General features: G+C 37.4%; 1 protein-coding gene across 1 annotated transcript in view; it reads right to left on the reverse strand.

Moving 5' to 3' along the window:
• Positions 1 to 5801: 5801 nt before the first annotated feature.
• Positions 5802 to 20120, reverse strand: part of LOC308495720 (ankyrin repeat domain-containing protein 26-like) — a gene marked incomplete at its 3' end in the record, with an annotated part of 35988 nt that continues 21669 nt past the window's right edge. The window contains exons 6-11 of the mRNA XM_081080705.1: positions 14608 to 14678; positions 13298 to 13435; positions 10946 to 11875; positions 9457 to 9606; positions 6292 to 6362; positions 5802 to 5952 (exon numbers count right to left, since the gene is read on the reverse strand). Coding sequence (XP_080936831.1) covers positions 5802 to 5952; positions 6292 to 6362; positions 9457 to 9606; positions 10946 to 11875; positions 13298 to 13435; positions 14608 to 14678 — 1511 coding nt within the window. The remainder of the gene's footprint in view (positions 5953 to 6291; positions 6363 to 9456; positions 9607 to 10945; positions 11876 to 13297; positions 13436 to 14607; positions 14679 to 20120) is intronic.

A 20120-nucleotide genomic window follows, 5' to 3' on the forward strand; every position in this document is an offset into this window, starting at 1 on the left:
GGAATCACATTTTCGTATGATAATCTTTGAAAACTTCCTGTGCAGTCCCCCTTACATTGTGATAATCTGACATGAGCATCAGATGAAGACTCTCATTCTCTGTAAGCGTTCTTCCATAGGTTTCAATTTCTCCTTTTCTAGTAAATATTTTTCTCTTTAAAGTTTATCTTCTCTATATTATGTAAAAACATAACTTTTTCTTGATTCCTGTAACTTTTTCTGTCATCCTGTTTTTCTCCTTAGACTCTAACCCTCTTTAATATGTGGTCTCATCCCCAGGTCCATATTTTCGCCACTTAATCTCTTCTTTTACATGAGAGCCTGACTTTCTGTCCTTATAATTGCGCGAAAACATTTTTCAGGGTCATCTCTTTTAGTCCTTGTCCTGCTTTACTTCTCAGCAGCAACTGATAAGGATGCCCACACCCTTTCTATAGTCTTCTCAGCCCAACTCATCTCTAAACAGCAGTCCTGGTGGTCAGGCCTTGACCCTTTTCTCTTCCTCTTTTTAAATGCTCTCAGTTCCTTACATCCCAGTGCTTCAAACCACATTCCCTCATCTACAGTGGCAGCCTTGACCCCTTTACTGAGGTCATCTGTACTTTCCTTTTTCCCCTGGAGCTCCTCATAGACAGTGTCCCTCAACCACACACTCATAAACCATGACTTGCTGTGGATCAGCTCATCTGGTACATTTCATGGGGATTCTTATCACTGTGACTGTGAACATAGCGTTATTTTCAGATCTTGGCAGCTCCTCACCCTTAGGATGTTGACCAGCATACTTTGTCCTGTTTTTCTCTCAGAATGCATACGTTTTTCATAAGGTTCACATTATCTACTATTCGCCTTTCCATTTTTGTTTGCTCTATTGAATAACTTCCTATTCCTTGGGACCTGACCTGACCTATGGAAGTGTTCTGAAATTCCTTTCGCAAGTACACTCCACCATCTTGTTTGAAGGCTTAAGTCAGTTGGAGCTATCCTTTCTTCCCAGTCCAGATGCTTCCTCTCACATTGTGTGAATCAAATATCTTAACCCAGGTACTATCTCACCTGGGGGGCTATTGATCGAATTCGTTGAAACCTGTCGTAATTAAACTTTTGATTTACAGGGTAGACCTTATGGTGGCTGATAATTCTGTCGAGATCCTAATTACTTCCCCTAGGAACCTATCGTCCCTCATTATTTTGGTATAAGCTTCATCAGTTTTGGGTGTGCTTACAAATTTTTCAATTTTTTGACATTCAATATTATTTTATATTAATTTTAGGTGTACAGCATAGTGGTTAGAATTTAAGTAATTTAACAAATTGATTCCCCTGACTCATCCAGTACCCACCTGGCACTATACATAGTTATTGTCATAGTATTAACTATATTCCCTATGCTTTACATTACATCCCCGTGACTATTTAGTAACTACCAATTTGTACTTTTTAACCCCTTCACCTTTTCCACCCTGCTCCTAACTCCTCTCCCACCTATCACCCTAAATTACCTAGTACTCATCTGATGCCATGTGTTGTTATTGCAATATCATTAATACATTCCTTATACTATACCCTGGATCCCCATGACTACTTTGTAACAACCAATTTGTACTTTTTAATCTCTCCCCTTTTAACCCACTTCACAAACCCCCTTCCAGCTGGCAACCAACAAAATGTTCTTTGTATGTATGAACTTTTTTCTGTTTGTTTGTTCTGTTCTTCAATTCCACTTAGAAGCACAGTCACAGTGCATCTTTCTCGGTCTGACACACTCCACTCAGCACTGTACCCTCCAGGTCCATCCACACCGCCACAGATGGCCAGAGCCCATTTCCTTCTGTGGCCAAGCAATATTCCATTGCATACATGTATCATCTCTTCTTTATCCATTCATCCATTGATAGGCTGCATGCCCATCTTGGCCATTGTAAAGAATCCTGCAGTGAACATATTGATGTACACATCGCCTCGAATTGGCATTTTTCGGTTTCTTTGGATAAATTCTCTGAAGTGGGATATCTGGGTCATTCTTCAACTCTTGTGATAGCCTTTGTTTAAAAGTCTATATTGTGTGATACAAGTATTGCTCCCTCGGCTTTTTAAATTTTATTTTGTTTTCATGAAATATCCCTTTATTTTCAGTCTCTGTGTCTTTTGATCTGAAGCAAGTCTGTTGTAGGGAGCATATGTAAGGATCTTATTTTCTTATCCTTTCAGCCACCCTGTGTTTTGATTGGAGAATTTAATCTATTTACACATAAAGTAATTGTGCATAGATATGTAGTTACTGCTATTTTATGATTGATGTTTTTGTTCTTCCTTTTTTGTTACTTTTAAAGAAGTCCCTCTAATATTCCTTGTAATACTGGTTTGGTACTGATGAACTCCTTCAGTTTTTTTTTTTTTTCCTCCAGAAAGCTCTTGATCTGTCCTATGATACTAAATTATAGCTTTGCTGGGTAAAGAAATCTTAGTTGTAGGCATGTCTTTCATCACTTTGAATATTTTGTGCCAATCCCTTCTGGCCTACAAAGTTGCTCTTGAGAAATCACCTGCTAGTCTTATGGGTGCTCCTTTACAGGTTACTAACCGCTTTTTTCTTGCTGTTTTAAAAAGTCTTTATTTGCCTATAAACTTTGGCATTTAATTATGACGTATCTTGGTATGGGCCTGTTTGGGCTCATCTTCTTTGAAATTCTGGGCTTATATGTCCATTTCCTTTACCAAGTTAGGGAAGTTCTCAGTCATTATCAAGTACATTTCGAATTCCTTCATTTCTTCTTCTCGTAGTACCCCATATGATAATGTTGGTATGCTTGACATTCTCAGAGGTCCCTTAAACTGTCCTCATATTTTGGATTCTTTTTGCTGTTCTGACTGGGTATTCTCTGCTACCGTATCTTCTAAATCACTCATTCGATTCTCTGCTTCATCTAGTCAGTTTTCATTCCCTCTAAGACATTCGCTTTTTCAGTTATTTTATTCTTTACTTATGACTGGTTCATTTTTATGTTTTCTATCTTCATTTTTATGTTTCCTATGTCTTAGTGGAAGTTCTTCTTGAGGTCCCTGAGCATCCTAATAACCAGTGTTTTGAACTCTGCATCTGATAGATTGCTTGTCTCTATCTTGCTCAGTATTTTTCTGGCGGTTTCTTCTGTTCTTTTAGTTGGCATGTTTCTTTGACTCCCCATGTTGGCTCCCTCCTTCTGAATGTTTCTGTGTATGAGGTAGGACTGCTGTGTCTCCCAGGCCTATCTGAGTGGCCTTATATAGTAGGTGTCCTGTGGGGCCGTGCGGCACAGCCTCCTTGTTACCCAGAGCCGGGGGCGGCAGCTCTGCCCCTTGTGTGAGTTCTCTGTGCTCTCCTGTTGTAGTGCAGCCTTGGCTGCTGTTTGCATGTCAATGGGAGGGATTGATGCTCAGACTGTGTGGTTGTGAGGACTGACCACGACTACAGTGGAGGAGCTGTTTTTGCAGGGGCTGCCCCTATAGAGCAGGATTTGCTTTAGCAGGGCACTGGTGTCTGCCCTGTGTACACTTTGGTTGTGTCTTTCTGGGAGGCACCAGAGCGGTGATGCTCCTGCTCTGTCCAAAGATGGCCACCAGGTATGTCAGCCCTAGGGACTCCTAGAAGTGGCCCACCCCCAGGCCTAGTTCAGCCGCAGCCTATGTCCTGCAGAGGGCCACCTAGCTTGACCACAAAGCAGGATGCAGATGGCGCCACCTGCACCGGCTTTGGAGGTGCCTCAAGAGTTCCAGTTATGAACCATAGCCAGCTTCCATTAGTGCCATCTTGGGTCTACACAGCAAGAAGTAAAGGACAGCTGAGGCCACATAATGCTTGTTTAGGTTTTGTGAACCTTTGAGAGATTTTAGGCAAGTCTGCAGCATGAGCCAAGACAGGATGTTTTTTTTTTTTGGAAAAGTCACTGGAAGAAGCTTGGGTTGGCTCTCAAGTTAGGTGGGGCAGGTTCTCAGGGAATCACCAGGGTGGGTGGACAGTGTTAGCCAGGTTGATGTAGACTCAAGAGATGGAGGCCGTCTATGTCTCACACTGCAACAGGTGATGGATCAGTACAGAAACAATGGATTCCACAAGCACCTCTGTGTGGGAAGAAGCTCCCCTCCAGCCATCACCCTAAAGGCAAAAAACTTAGTTCCTCCCCTTATATCCCTGAACTACTGCCCAGTGTTAGAGTTCAGGGCAAATGAATCTGTCAGTTAGTAAGCCCATTCCAAGCCCTATAAAAGAATCAACTGGGACTCTAGCCACCCTTTTCATCTCACCCAACCAGAATGACCAGTGGTTTCCACAGCCAGAAGCTATGGGGACATCTCTCTCTAGCATTGGAATCCTGGGCTAGGATGCCTGGTGTGGAGCTGGGACGTCTCACACCCCTAGTGGACCTCGACAAGCAAGATATCCCTCTAGACTTCTGACAGTCGCACAAGGGTCTGGCATCAGCTCGTTCTGTTTTTCTGCTCCTCCTACCAGTCTCGAGGTGACTTCTTCTGTATGTCCCTAGAGGTAGGACGACTTTGGTTGAGCTAGACTTCAGGTGATGCTCAGTGATGATTGTTCTGTAGTTTAGTTGTAATTTTGATGTGGTCGTGAGAGGAGGCAAGCATGGCATTTACCTACTCTGCTATCTTGACCACAAATCCCCAATTTTTCAATTTTTGATGCCTTAATATAATAGATTTCTCTATAAAGCTGTGATGTGACAACTCATGGAACTCACATTCATGTAAGACTCCTTATCAACACATTATCATGTCACTCATATGAAAAGTATGTTAGCAACATAATGTGACTTAATTGACAAGAAGTCTAGACAAAAATTTTTTTTCAAAGTTTCTTTGGCCACAAGAAGGACCATCAGAACAATCTTCTGTTTCCCTTGATGGGCATGACTGTCTAATGAAATTGCTTAGACCTGGCTACTGTGACTGAAAGACACCAGCTGGAAGGTACATCTATGTCATTGGTCCACCTCAGGGGTCACAATGCGATCTTATGATGAGAAATCCTAGGGAGCCTCTCCTACAGAGGACAGGAGGATGGCAGAGGAATGTTGCTCTGCTTAGGAAAGATAGTGACACGTTTTTCACTGTCCATCAGGAAATTGTCATCCTGGATGACACATCAATCTTTTCTGACATCGAACTGTTCAATCTTTAAAAGCGTATGATTAACTCAAGTGAGTGGAAAAAGATTAGTTTCTAAACTTGCAAAGCTAGAAGCACTATGTTACTATGTAAGGACTTGATTGGGCATTCATTTCTACTTTTACACTGGCATCTCTTTTCTTTTTCAAAATCCAACAAGGAGAAAAGTATATTCTTTTCAGGAAACATTTGCCTAATGACCCAGTATTCGTTAATGATGAAGAAAACAAATTAGAACATTAAAAGTAATTCATTCTCCAAATCTCACTAAAGGGTTTAGATTTCAAGGGAAATTTAGAATTCTGGATCAAATCATTACTCAAATGCCTGGACTCAAACAGATATTTGTAGTCCGATGTTTGTGGCAGCATAAATAGCAATAGCCAACAGTTGGAAAAACCCAAATGTTGGACAAACGAAAGGATAATTGAAACATGGTGTATGTCAAATGTTGCCTTTAGACTATCACAATCTTTTTCTATAAAAATCTTACTACAAAAATCATTAATTTTATGAACTGAGATTTCTTTCTCTGTGGAGAGGAATTACGTTACTCCCAGCAAGTAGTATCAACATGAATACAGTACTTTTATTAATGAGACTGTTCTTATTGTCTAAAATATCCTTATATGGTACTATGACAGACATAGAAATTCCTTTGCAGTATGACAGAAATGAAGAGATTCACTTACCAAACTTGTACCTGACAGGTGCCTGTGAAGTTGTTCGATTATGCCCATTAGCTTTTGAATTGTCAGTATTAGGTCAGTATTTTCAGCTTCAAGCCTAAAGTGAATATTTTGACATAATTATTCTCACACATTGACTTTAAAGCATACCACATAATCACTGAACAAATATCTATGGTGCAACTACATAAAATCTTACAATTTGAAAAGCGCATGATTTGGCAATTGTGCTATTTTTCTAGTTGTGAATTTTGCATAATGTGCAAAATTAGAGATAATGTACACAAATTATTCTTTTCAAGGTAGCTCAAAGCTGACATTTTGACCCAGCTTCACACTCATGTGTTTATTGTTATAACTGATCTAATGGTCATACTACACTACACATCTGCTTTATAAATACTCAAGTTATTTTCTGTGCTGCTTTAACTTATACTTTTGCACGTGATCTTGCATCTTCTCAGTGCATCGTGCATCCTCTGGATGTCGAGCTCCTGCTTCTTGCAGCTAAAATAAAGAAAAAGTTATGTTTACTGATGATCTATGACATCTGACAATTAAGTTCGCAAACCTGTTGCAATGATGTTGCTCCCCTTTTTTTATATATATGTGAGGGACTGTTCATTATGAATTTCTACCAACTGGACACACAGTTAACCAAGTTTACTCTTTGGAATTGCTTAAAAGATTGTGTGAAAAAGTTAAGACGACCTGAACTTTTAGCCAACGACTCATTGCTCTTGCATCACGACAATGCACCAGCTCACAGGGCACTGTGTCTGAGGGAGTTTTTAGCCTGTAAACAAATAACTGTATTGCAATACCCTCCCTACTCACCTGATCTGGTCCCCAGTGACTAAATATGTCATTATCCAAAGATAAAGAAAATATGGAAAGGAAGACTATTTGATGACATTCAGGACATCAAGGGTAATATGATGACAGCAATGATGGCCATTCCAGAAAAAGAGTTCCAGAAGTACTTTGAACTGTGAACTAGGCGGTGGCATTGGTGCAGAGCTTCCCAAAGGGAGCTTTGTGACCGCAGTGATAGTCAGCAACGAGGTATGGAGCACTTTTTCTTGAATGAGTTCTCACAATTATCATACCTTGTGGTACAAATACCCAAGAAATCAAACATACTGTATTCCAAGCATCCCATCAACTCTAATTTTAAATATTCACATAAGTGAATTACCAGGCTAGTCCAGTGATTATGAAAGTTAACAGGCTACTCTTGGGGGCAGTCAGATAGTCATGGAATAGTTTGAGGGGCAGTAACTAAATAAGAGCCAAAATGCCTGGGTTTTTATCCCAAGTCCACCAGTTATTAGCTGGGTGACCTTGAGCAAAATACTTAAATTTTTTGGGTCTCAGTTTCTTCATGTATAAAATGAGACAATAGTGGCATCTACCTCACTGGGATATTGGGAAGATTAAATTAGGGAACATATGTAATAGAAAAGGACATGGCACACAGTAAAATCAAAGGGTTTGCAGTTAGCATTATTGTTGCTGTATTTTAGGTTCTAATAAAATTTGATATTTTACACAGATGGGATGCGAATGGAAGTGGTCTCTTACACCAGTTACACTGAAATCATTCATCAAACTATCAGCAATGTCAAAAAATGGGGAGCATTAAGCCCAGAATATAACCCCAGTACTAAAATCCTTTTACCAATTCCAAGAGCCAACAGTACATTTTCTCTGCTTGTAATAATGTATACGTTCCTATGTACACTCAGTGTAGTCCATAATGAGTATGGACTACAATGCAAATACCACCTCCTGGATTGAGCATACAATTTATATGACCGTGAGAGGCAGGGTAAAGCCACTGATATGGAAATAACGGACTCTAGTGCTAAAGCCAACTTTCCAAATCAATTCCTTCCCAGCAACTGGTTCTGTGGGGATGTGTCAGAACTCAGAGGAGCAGATGGAAGCAGCACGCTCTGGCAGATCAGAAAAGCCGTCCTCCGAGCTGTAGTTAGAATGTGCTATCGACCTGTACACCCTGGCTGGCTGCAGACAGGAAGGGCTGGCTCCCTTTTATTTTAGTTTTTTATTTTTATGGACAGGGGGAACATGAGCATTTCACTGAACAATTTTCTATTAGAGATGTGCTTTCAGTTTTATATATAATTGTGAGAAATATTTTCAGAATAAAAGTTTAATTATATCAATGTCTCCAAGGGGAAGTATTGGTTTGGTATAAAATATTTAATTTTATCCTAACAACTGTTGAAGAAAACATTTTCAATTTATGCAAGGATAGGTGCCATCACATCAAATACTATTTCCCCTTAGACAAACTTATACTTAGAAAGACAGAATTCTCTCTCATGAAAAATTGAAACTATGTCAAATTTAGGGCTTGATTGCTCTGCACAGACTATCCGACAAGTGCTGAGGAACACGGGTTCAATGAGAGTTCAAACAGTCAGAGAAAGCTTCATGGAGAGGCCAGATTGGGAGCCAGAAATCCGGGGGCAGGGAAATCAAAACACTGGCTCCCACCATAACTTGTAAACTCGTGTTCATAGCAGAATTATTAACAGCCAAAAAGTGGAAACAACACAAAGTTCCATCAGCTGATGAATGGGTAAGTATTTTGTCCACAAGGTGAAGCAACATTGGGCAATAGGAAGAAATAGCTCACAACTGATGTGTGCTACAACACGGTGGAACCCTGGAAACGTGATGTTACGTGAAAGAAGCGAGTCACAAGGGACCTCACATCGTGTGATTCCATTTACATGAAATATCCAAAGTAGGCAAATCTACAGAGACAGAAAGTAGATTGGTGGTTGCCTGAGGCTGGGAGAGACAGGAAGATAGGGTGACAGCTAAGGGATGTGGGGTTTCTTTTGGGGGTAATGGAAATGTTCTATAATTGTGGTGATAGTTCCACATCTCTCTGAATGTAACAAGAGATATTGAATTGTATATTTTAAATGGTGAAATATGATATGGGGATTGCATCCCAATGAAGATTAAAAAACACACAAATATAGTGAATCTGGATTATTTTCTTAATTCTCTATTGTGGGTGTGCATACTATAATGATCAACATATTTCTACACTTTTACAATATTTCAAAAATGAAAACAAAATGAAGGAAATGCCTACTTCAACTGGTTTGTATACTGAACTTTCTGTACAAGTTAGTTTGAAGTCCATGAAATATATACCAATGCTGTAACCATTTACAAAAGTGATGATAAGAAATAAGACAAATTTCTGAATCGTTCTAGTAAGCATTATCTTCTGATTTTAAATGGCTGCTTCATCCTGGTAATGGAGATATCACTACAAAATATTGTTTAGTAGGAAGAAAGTCTCTCGATTTCTATGAGGAATGCTGCCTATTTCTCAACGTTACCAAGGGTATAGATATAAGAAAAAACATACGTTGCAAATAGCAGGATGGAAGCCAGAGTTTAAGGAAGAAGTGCATTATAAAGATAATAAAATTATAATAAATTAATTACACCGAAAACACAAAAGAAAGCTGCCCTTGAAAATCAGGGTCTTAAAACACTTTATATTAATCAACTATAGATGAACTGTTGACAGGTTACATTTCACACATACCTGACTCCTGATATGCTCTAATGTCTTGAAATCCTGTGTCTCAGCTTCTGAATTCATACGGTAACGTGATCTATCCTCCAGTGAAGCCTCTGACATAGACAGTTTTTTTGTGGAGTCAGGTAGCTCTTGTTGAAATCGTCTCCCAAGCATCTAGAAAGATGATTCTGTTAGTGATCTTATAATCACATCTATTAAATTATGTTAAAATTTGCTAACTCTAACATATTAATATAATATGTAACTCGAAAAAGATCACCCCATGCATCAGTTCACCTTGTTTTCTTCTTTTGGACACAATTCTGTCTACTGAATCTGGGTAAGACACAGAAGGTGTTATCCTGCTGCCCACTCACTATTACGAAGGTTACTTGAACAACAGATTCAGCCCCACTCTCCACTTCCCCTGATGAAGCCGCAGAGCTTAACAATCTACTGACATCTCAAGGGGAAATTGGTATGTCGGTGGGACTAGCGGTCGTCAAGTATACATTGTGGAATGTTTTCCCCCTTTTTTTATCACAGGCTTAAATTGACTTCACAGGTCCTCACATATGCAGTCCACTGCTCACAACCTTCCAACAGATTCCTGTATCTTAGAAGAAAAGCAAACTCATTCCAGTGGTCTTCATGGCCTGGACCTCCCTTCCTGCTACACATGAATCCTGCCTCCCCTCACTCGTCTGAAAATGGAGACCCAGTGCCAAATTAATAAATCAGAGACTGCTAAATTCTCTTTGAAATGGACAAACTTATGTCCAAATGATAGTAAATGGGCCTTGCGATGAGAAAAATGAATTTGTAAAAATATTCAAGGACAATTATAGATAGCAATGGGAAGATTAAATCAAGTAGAGTTTTGATAAAACTCCTCACATTTGTCCCAAATTATGATTTAATGAAAAATTAGCTGCCTTTAAAGAGGTCACAGGTCCTAAGAATACATTATTTGAGACTGAAATAGTTCCAATTTATATCAAATTGACATGAATAAAAACAAAATTATACCAACTAAAATGTGGAAGAAACTACTGAGGGAAAGGGACAGCATCTACACTTCAGTTCATGTGGGAAATCTAGAATTAACTCTCTAGGTAATCCACTTAATTGAACCTCTATCTCTAAAAACTCAGTTTGCATAGGAGCATTTCCATTTATCTGCTTCATAATGGTATTACAATGTGGTAACAGAAAGATGAAAATTATTATTGTAGCAGTATAAGACTAAATCATTCATATCAATATGTATCTAATAACAATTTATACCTTAAAATTTCATAGTCAACACAATGCCTTTACTCAAAGTAAAGCACCTCACAGGTCTAAGTTTTGTTTGCTGGATACAATGTATGCTTTTAAGCTGTTAGAGCAAATACATTTGTAATCTATATATTTTTAATATTCTGCTAGATTCAACATTTAGCCATCATCAAATATTTGAACATTGAATTTTCTTTCAGGAAATGTGAAAACTATCTTTCTGGATACTTACCTCTCTTTCTGATTTATCGTTTTCATACTGGCACATTCTTCCTTTCAAGTGATTCAATTTGCTGACTAACTCCTTAGGGCTCTCTTTCACCACTGGATCTTGTTTTTCACATTCAGCTTGACGCACTGTTCTAAGCCCCTGAAGCTGCTCTTCAATATTCATTCCTGACTTTTCATTATTGTCACTTTTGTGGAATGCATCATCCAGTTGCCTTCGAAGAAGCATGTTTCCACTCTGTAGGTCAGATCTTTCCTCCTTTAGGGATTCCAGCTTTCCAGTATACGGGTTCAATTTTTCTGGTTCCCTTTGATTCATGTGTTCAATTTCCTCCTCTTGACACTGAGTTTGGTTTAGGTCTTTCAGTACAGGTTCAGAAACCAATGTCCTTTCTCTGACATCATATCTTGCGTGAGGGAGCTCAGTGTCTAAGCTATTGGATTTACTTCCAGCTTTAGGAAGTTGCTGAGAATGAATCTCACTGTTTTCTTTTAGGTTACACATAGCAAACCCGATGTTGTCCACGAAATGCAAGCATTTATCTCTTAATTCCTGGAAAGAATTTTGTAGGGGTCTTAATTGCTTACTAAACTCATGATGATGGTCGGATTCCGCTTCTGTTTTCAATCTTTCTTTGCTTTGTCTTTCATTCTCCAGTTGAGAGTTCAGCATTGTATTCTCAGCTGTTGGGACATTAAGCTGTCTGTTATATTCAAATACTGTTTCTGTTAGCGTTTCGTCATTCTGTTTTATTGTCTTTTGAAGACGGTCCTTCTTTTCTTTTACATTTGCAGTGTCCTCAAAGTATTTTTTTTCCATTTCCTGCTTCTGAGTTATGAGTGTGTCCCTTTGTAGTCTTAGTATGGCGATTTCATCCTGCAACACGTGATTTTCATGCAACATGTCTTTTGCTTTTTCGTAACTCTCAGAATCCTAAGTAAAACAAAGGAGACTTGTAGCTAGCACTCAATGAAATGACATATCATGATATCCTCTGAAATTAAAGAAGAACCTAAGTGTTTATATAATGAAAAGGTTGCAGTACGTGGATATCCCACTGTAAAAATACAATGCTGAATCCAAACCTCCAACTTTATACGAGCATAAATTCCCCAAAGTTAAAAAAATAATAATATAAGATGCTGAATCCATGAAAGTGAAAAAGAGAATTTTAAAATCATCAGAGAATTTTAAGAGTCTCAGAACTGGAAAGGCAGCAAACCCAGAAGGCATCAAATAGAAGATTAAGAAGTCTGACTACATTTTAAAATAGAGGTCACCGTGTGAATATACACCTATCCCACAGTAAGAGTATTCACTCTGCATACATTTGGACTGATTACATTTCCTAGAATTTTTTTTCCCAAGAATACTCAAAAGATATTCTACTTTTCTAATATTTTCAGAGTCAGTTGTAAGATGAAATCTACTAATCACTGATAAATCTAGGCATTACGCTAAGCACTTCTTTATACATCAATGAACTCTTCGTTATCACAATTTCAAATAGAATGATTACAAAGATGAGCAAGTTCAGGATTTTTTCCCAGGACTTTGGACTCTACAATAGGGTGCTTGCTGCTCTTCTAGTGTAAATATATAAATTCAAAAGAAGCCTTAGATTTCAAAAAAAACTCAGGGTAAATAGGCTAAAAATTATAGAGCTCTTCTTAGAAAATAGAAAATTATTGTTAGAAAATATTTGCTGCTGCTTAAGTGTTGTTTCCTTTTCATAATGTTTAAAGGAGAAATAAATGAGAAATAGGGGAAAACACACTGACTTCTTTGAATAAAACACTCACCAATAAATTATCACTAAGTATGCATCATGGCATACAATTTTCTTCAAAAGTTCCTAGCACTGAAATAGGACTCTACTTGGAACAAATTGTTCCTTTTCTCAAAAGTAGGAGAATGAGATCTAAAAGATGGTCTCTGCACTGGCTATACTTCTACTCCTTACAATCAGCGGAAGTGAAAACTGACCTCTCTACTAATACAGCAAGGGGATGAAATCACTGCCTCAAATTGAAACTTCTGTTATTAGTAACAATAGTTTTGAGATTGTAGAAAGCTCATCGATCCCTGTAAAAAGTATTGAAAACCTCCCCTTTAGATGACACATTGGGAACGTCACTACTTGACTGTTGGACATAAAAGGATTTCAATCAAGAATATAATTTATTGCAATGGACCAAAAATGTCACTCTCCCTAAAATACACACACACACACACACACACACACACACACACACACACACACACTTTTAAAATCCTCTACAATTCCCATATGTACAACATTGGTTTTTAAAATATGTACATACACACATATTTGAAAATGACTAAACAAAATACCTCAGAATTCATTTTCTTAAGATTTATTTCTGTCTCCTTTTGTTGTTGAAGGCAATTGGTCAGAACTGTGTCATGTAATATTTTGTTGTCCTGTTCTCGGGAAAGTGGCCTCTGAGTGTTGTTTTCCTCTTGTACAACCTAGAGAATCGAATATGAACAAAGAAAAATTAGAATATAACTAAAATTTAACTGTTAAAAATCTTAATCTACGTTTACTTACTCCCAAATTATCGGACTTTAATTAGAAAGTGAAAAATAACTTGCCTTAGTCTAAATTAGAAGAAAAACATGAATCCGCAAAACTAATTTTGTCACTGTTTGAACTAAACAATTGGTTATATGTTAAATCCACCCAAAAAATGAAACAGTAGATGATTTTTAATGTCACAGAGGCTTTCTCATTTAAAATAGTTCACCTCACCATGTCTTAAATAGTGAGCCCCTACAGTGAATTTAAGAATATCTTTTAAAGATTAATAACTGGAGAATAGGCAAACTTTAATTAGAAGCCCACATCATTAACATCAATCAGTAAGAGAAGTAAATTCCTAAATATTAATTCACATTATACACTATGAGTGTTACACATTGTGTTATACATTGATATAATTATCTGTTGCATCCAATTCTAACTTATTCAATACCCACTAGTAAGAGCAGACAAAAAATTAAATCATATTTACTGATTTCCTACACTGAAAGGAAAGATATTAGAAAGTTACTGTTTGTGTCCTAACAACCAAAGGTCCCATCCTGAAAAGATGTGATTCTCTTAAAAAGCAGTTGAGTTGAGTGCATGACCCCATTCTCTCCCTGAATGTAGACGCAGAGTCCATTACACAGAGGTCACAAGGAAGAATCCATCTCTAACCTTGGCCTTAGTGACCAGCCATACGGAACTGCACATTTTGAACCCCTGAAAATCATGACTCCTTTCACGGGAGCCTGAATCAGTGGCCATCATTTTTACATGGTTCATAATTTCAACTGTCTCATCATGTGATTCAATATTTGATGTTACTTTCTTTTTTATTTAAGGGAGTTATAAAAATTAAAGGAGCAAACAACATTCAGGACTTTATTATTATTATTTTTGCCTCAATCCAAAGATAAAGTTGAGCTACGAATATCTATAGATTCTAACAACATTTTAAGTTTTGTAACTAGTTCAAATGTTATAAATATCATTCAGTTATGACCTTTTGACTCTAAAAGGCTAGCATGGAAGGTAATTTCAATTAGACTCTATTATATTATTAAAGCACAGAAAACCGTATTATACTAGAAATTTAAAATTAAATTTCACATACATGTGTGTAGTTCTTTTCATTTCCATCAAGCCTCGCTTGTCCTTCCTCTGATGTCATTCCTAGGTGTTGTCCTGCTGACAAATCTATGTATTAGTTAAAACGAACTACTTAGAACAATTAGATAAAAGCTATAATCTTTATAAATACAGAAAATAACATCTTATCAACTGAGACTTCAAATTAAGCGTCATCTTTTCCTGAATATTTACTTTACTTAAGAAATACTTCTAATTAGCTAACACTTCTAATTAGCTAACAAACCATTTGGGAAATATGAGATGTCACAAAGTGAAAGGCATACAAACATGTCAAAAATTCATCCACAAATTCATTCAATGAACATCGATGGAAAAACAATCAGAAAAAAACCCTACAATTTAGAAATGCAGTACAAACACATCGAGTTGCACTATATACTCTGTTCTCCACCTCGTAATATACCTTTTGAACAACACCCTAAGATTCAACTGCAATGTCATTCATTGTTTCCAGAATGACTTACTTCTGATGCATTTATCAGTGTACACCCTTCCTTACATCTGAAATGTTTTCCTCTACTATTCTGAAAATTTCTTTTCACCTTTGAGGATTCAGCACTGGGGTTTAAGGAAGAAGACAGAGAAGAGGAGACAGACTGCGGACACAGCTGAGATTCCCATCACTGCTGGGAAAGTCAATTCTAAAATATATAAAGCCATAGAAAATCCAAGAAATATTTGATTGTTGGTTTCGAAAGGTGCTTTTTCATTTACAATACATACAGTTTTAACTGATACTTTTGAATTCAGAATATAAAACTAAAGCTAAGAAACTATGTTTTGTTTCACTAGGCAACCTTTAGATCTTTATGAAGTTTTCCCATCTGGTCCTAATGTTCTAAGTATAATTCTGCTGCCCACTCCCCAGAGTATGCTAAATACTAGTCTAAAGGAAATCACGCTTTCACCTCATTCTCTTTCTTATTTCCATATGTTATTGTGGTTCAGGAAGAATGCCAATGTCTTGCTAAAAGTCATTCTGTTTGGCTGTTAAGTTCCATAAACAGAGTAAACATGAAGTAGATTTTGCCACAAAATGACTATTGGAAAGTCAGAACTACGATCAACCTACATAGAGGTGGGCTAGAGTTGAACACTTTCTGTTTCTTTATTTCCTTCTTTGCTTTCTCTGTTTTCTGGTAGCTGTGATTCACTCAAGTCATGGAGCCTATAATTACATAACAGAAACACACCTACAATCTGAGTCTCTAGTTTATCTATTACGGTCATCTGTCCAAACTCTGTGGATGCTGACAGAGTTTTGCTCATGGAGTGTGATGCAAATGGCCTTTTATCACCAACTTTCCAATCCCTGCATCTTTGACCAGTTTCATGATTGGAGGTCAAAGAAGTAGAATCCCAATCCGAATTCTGGGATTAAGTTTTCATTTATTAGGATGTAAAAATAACACAAAGTTGACTATCTTGTAAAACTTCCTTTTTCAGAGAAGCAGTCACACGTCCTCTTTTCCCCCAAACACACTATTCCTTCAGAATACATTTTATTTTAGGTGTCCTACACTTGCCATTTACATAGGTAAGGTTAATTAACTATTGTCACGCAGCAATTTCTATTACATAATGTGTTTCCAATTAAATATTTCCTGCTTAATAGTTAAGATGGTGAAGGGTATGATTTTTTTTGTTACTGTCAAAAGTTATGTGTAACCACTTATCTTAAGTTTAAATATGCATGACAAACATGGGTTTACAAAAACTTTTAATGAATCGTACTACTTCAAATAAGAAACTATTTATTATAAGAAAATGGTCTTTTCTAAATGCTCCAATATCTTCAGAATTCATTTTTAAACCTTAGATAAACAGATATTCATATGACAAATTACAGTCCTGGGCGACCTTATTGTTTCCAAGGAAAAATGGGATCAAACTGGGTCCCCATGAGCTCCAAAGAGTACAGGGCACCATGAGACAGAAAACAAATACATAACAAAACGTTTTCCTTTTGCTTTTTAAACACAATCTCAGCTTAAATCTATGAGACAAGTGAAAGAAAACCACAACAACTGTAGAAGTGAAGCTTTAAAGGCTCTTTTATCACTTCACATCCAGGAAGCCCGTACATCATTTAAAACGGTGGTTTCCAATGTCATGTGAGAATCCTTGAAGTCCCAAGGTCTGTCAGTCGAGGGGCCCGAAAAGGTCAAAGCTATTTTCACAGAAATACTGAATGTCATTTGCCATTTTCACTCTCATTCTCTTCTAAGTGTACAGTAGAGTTTTCCACAGCCGTGATATCACAGCTCTGATGGTGACATCATAGCTCTATGGTTACTGGGTCGTAGCTGCAATGGCTCACGGAATGCATGACTGTGTGTGCTCGTATTTTAAATTGTTCAGTTTTTATTTCTAATATTGTAACTATCTATGGAGACTACCGACTTAAAAATATTCTTTGGAATTCTCAATAATTTTTAATAGCATAAAAGCATCCCAAGGCACAAAAGCTTCAGAATGCCTTTTTTCAAAGATTGTGTCTACCAAATATTCATTATCATTAATTACTTCTCCCATTTTTTATAATCGAAGACACCATAGGCGCACGTACACACATAGCCAGTGTCTGCTCAGCAGAACATCTGGTTGGCTTAAGACCATCAGTGTCACAACACTAAGAGGAAGTAAAGTTAAAACACAAATGACATGGTAGCAACTGAGGCTTACTTGGGTAAACGTCAAAATTCAAATGATCATTTGAAACGCTGGAAGTATCTTCCAGTTTGATTATTAACCTCTGAGAACCCCTATTAAGTACAGGGGTTCCAAACTGGGACATTTAGGATATCAAAACAAGAGGAGAAACATTTTAGTGAAGTCACCCTTTTAAAATCTTGTTTTCTTATTCCTGTCGATGTCTTTTTTCTCAAACATCGATACCAACAATGACATCATGTTGTTTATGTGAAATACTTCAATTAAATTTGTAACAAAGGAAAGTAAGTCTGAATAGAACTATGAGCATGTCAAATGTCCTTGCGTACTCCTTCCCAAAATTAAATTGGTATTACACAGTGTACCTGGTCTGAAGGGTTGCACATCGTCCATTCCTACAGCTCTGTTAGGAACAGGATCTTCCACCTCAATGCTCGGCTGAAGGGGTTAGGAAACAAGATGATTAGTAATTAATGGACATTTCACACCATCTCTAGTTAATAATTCAGGATGAAAATGTTAAAGTTATTATCTCCAAAAAAAGGATTTTTTGAAAAATATGTGTTTAAGCATATATTAGGTTCGTGCAAACGTAATTGCAGATTTGCAATTTCTTTTAACCTTTTAAACCTCAATTACTTTCACAACAACCTAATACTTTGATAAGTGTACTTGATATAACTGTTAAATATTTCTAATGACAGATTTGTTTTTTAGTGTTAAAACAAGATACTTGCTTGACATGGTAAGAACCCTTGGTGTATGTCCAGTTGAGTTTAGACAGAACATTTTAGAACCTACTTCATCTATGTCAACAAGAGCTAGGAAAAACCGAACTCTTATTTGACAAAAAATTTGATAGAAAAACATGATTGAACCAAGTGGCAAAGAGATAAGAAAAACTTTTCATTAAATTGTGTTTCAATAAATGATAGGAAAAATGTTATATATAGTTATGCAACTTTTCAAAAAAGTATAATAATTTCTAATCAGGGAAAAATAAGAACATTTATTTACTATAGTCATCTGAAATGTACCAGACACTTACTATGCACATTTTATTTCTTTTCCACCCAAAACAACAAATATGAAAACAGTTTGATGATGGTTACCCCACTTCCTGCTTGGTGGCCATTTCAAGACATTAGAATGAAATGATGAACAGATGTGATCCATTGTTGTCTCTGCCCAGCAGGTTTTGCTCCTAGATCTTCACATGACTGGCTCCTTCTCATGCTTCACTTGGCCGTTTTTGTCACCCTCAGAAAGATCTTTCCTGACCACCGAAACTGCACTCCCACTCCTATTCCAACTACAACCGTGCCCCCCGCCCCATGACAATATTCTCTAACCCAGCATTCTCCATTCTCTTTAAATGACCCAGATATAGTGACTTACAATGGACTGTTGTTCACTTGTTTTTCTGCTCCTACAGCTACAGCTGAACCCCTGAACTTCCCTATTCATTGTCTAACTGCCCAGCACAAAGCTGGTATCTAACTAGAAATTTACTCAAGGTGAAACACTGAGCTCGCACCAACAGAGCCTCAAGTACCGAAACACTACACATCTACAGGGTATCGCCTATCACAGTCTCCTGAAGTTTAGCATCCCCCAGATTAGAAATTCACATGCTTCTGACTTTTCCACTCTGTTCTTAACACTACTGCCATTTGATTGTCCTTCAGGTTTACAGAAAGTGTCCTCACCATTTAGTAAGTCACTATGGCCCACTGTGATCATTGATTTTATATTTCTATAGCTCCCTTTACACTTCGCAAAGTGTTTTCACATTTGTTACCACATTAGTTCATTCCACATACTGAAAGGTAGGCATAAGTACCATTACGACAAATGAGGTCACTGACATCCGACAGGTTAAAAAGAAGTTTCCCCAAGATCCCACAGCTAGTAAGTGACCGATCCAGGATTCTAGTGTGTTCTTATCGTCAAACACAGTGTCTATACCAGTAGGCAGCCGCTGCCTATATCAGAAGATCACACCATTCTTATATCTTTCCACAGCTGTCATCTCACATTGGCTCATCATTACATTGTATTTCTAGTACTACGAGTACGGTCACCATCAAGTTACTCAATGGTTGCTATTTTAACTGAACACGACAGTTGTTACATATTAAAGCAGCACTCAGCCAAATTGTTGTTAGTGTAATCCAACATATTATTAGTATTCACCAGGCTTTTCCTACTGTAGAAAATGTCCTTGCGGACCTATTTGACAATACAAATATAATGATACTTTGATATCCCAGACATTATGTTTTCTAGTTCCAAGTTACAAACAAACCCTACTATCCAAATTCTTTCTGAATTTCATTAGGATATTTACACATCCACAAAAACCACAAAGTCATGCATTTGGGCATAGTTCGAACTGAAATAACTTTAATTTTTAGGTAAAGTTAACTTCACAACCCAAACCGATTCCTTATGACTTGGAAGCCTACGTGTTTTATACTATTCCCAAGATTCTGTAGCTATTGAGTTACCCATCCAGGATTCCATTCTGTTCTTTCCTCAAACACAGTGTCTAGACCAGTAGGCTGCAGTTGCCTGTATCAGAAGATCACACCTTTCTTATCTCTTTCCACAGCTGTCACCTCGCATCAGCTCATCATTACTTTGTACTTCTATTACTACAAGTATGGTTGCCATCAAGACACTCAATGCATGCTATTTTAACTGAACAAGACAGTTGTCCTGTACTAAAACAGCGCTCAGCTGATTACTGTTAGTATAATCCTACGTATTATTACTATTCACTATGGTCTTTTTTCATTG

The sequence above is a fragment of the Rhinolophus hipposideros genome (genome assembly GCF_964194185.1).
Source record: "Rhinolophus hipposideros genome assembly, contig: HAP1_SCAFFOLD_30, whole genome shotgun sequence".
Lineage (NCBI taxonomy): Eukaryota > Metazoa > Chordata > Mammalia > Chiroptera > Rhinolophidae > Rhinolophus > Rhinolophus hipposideros.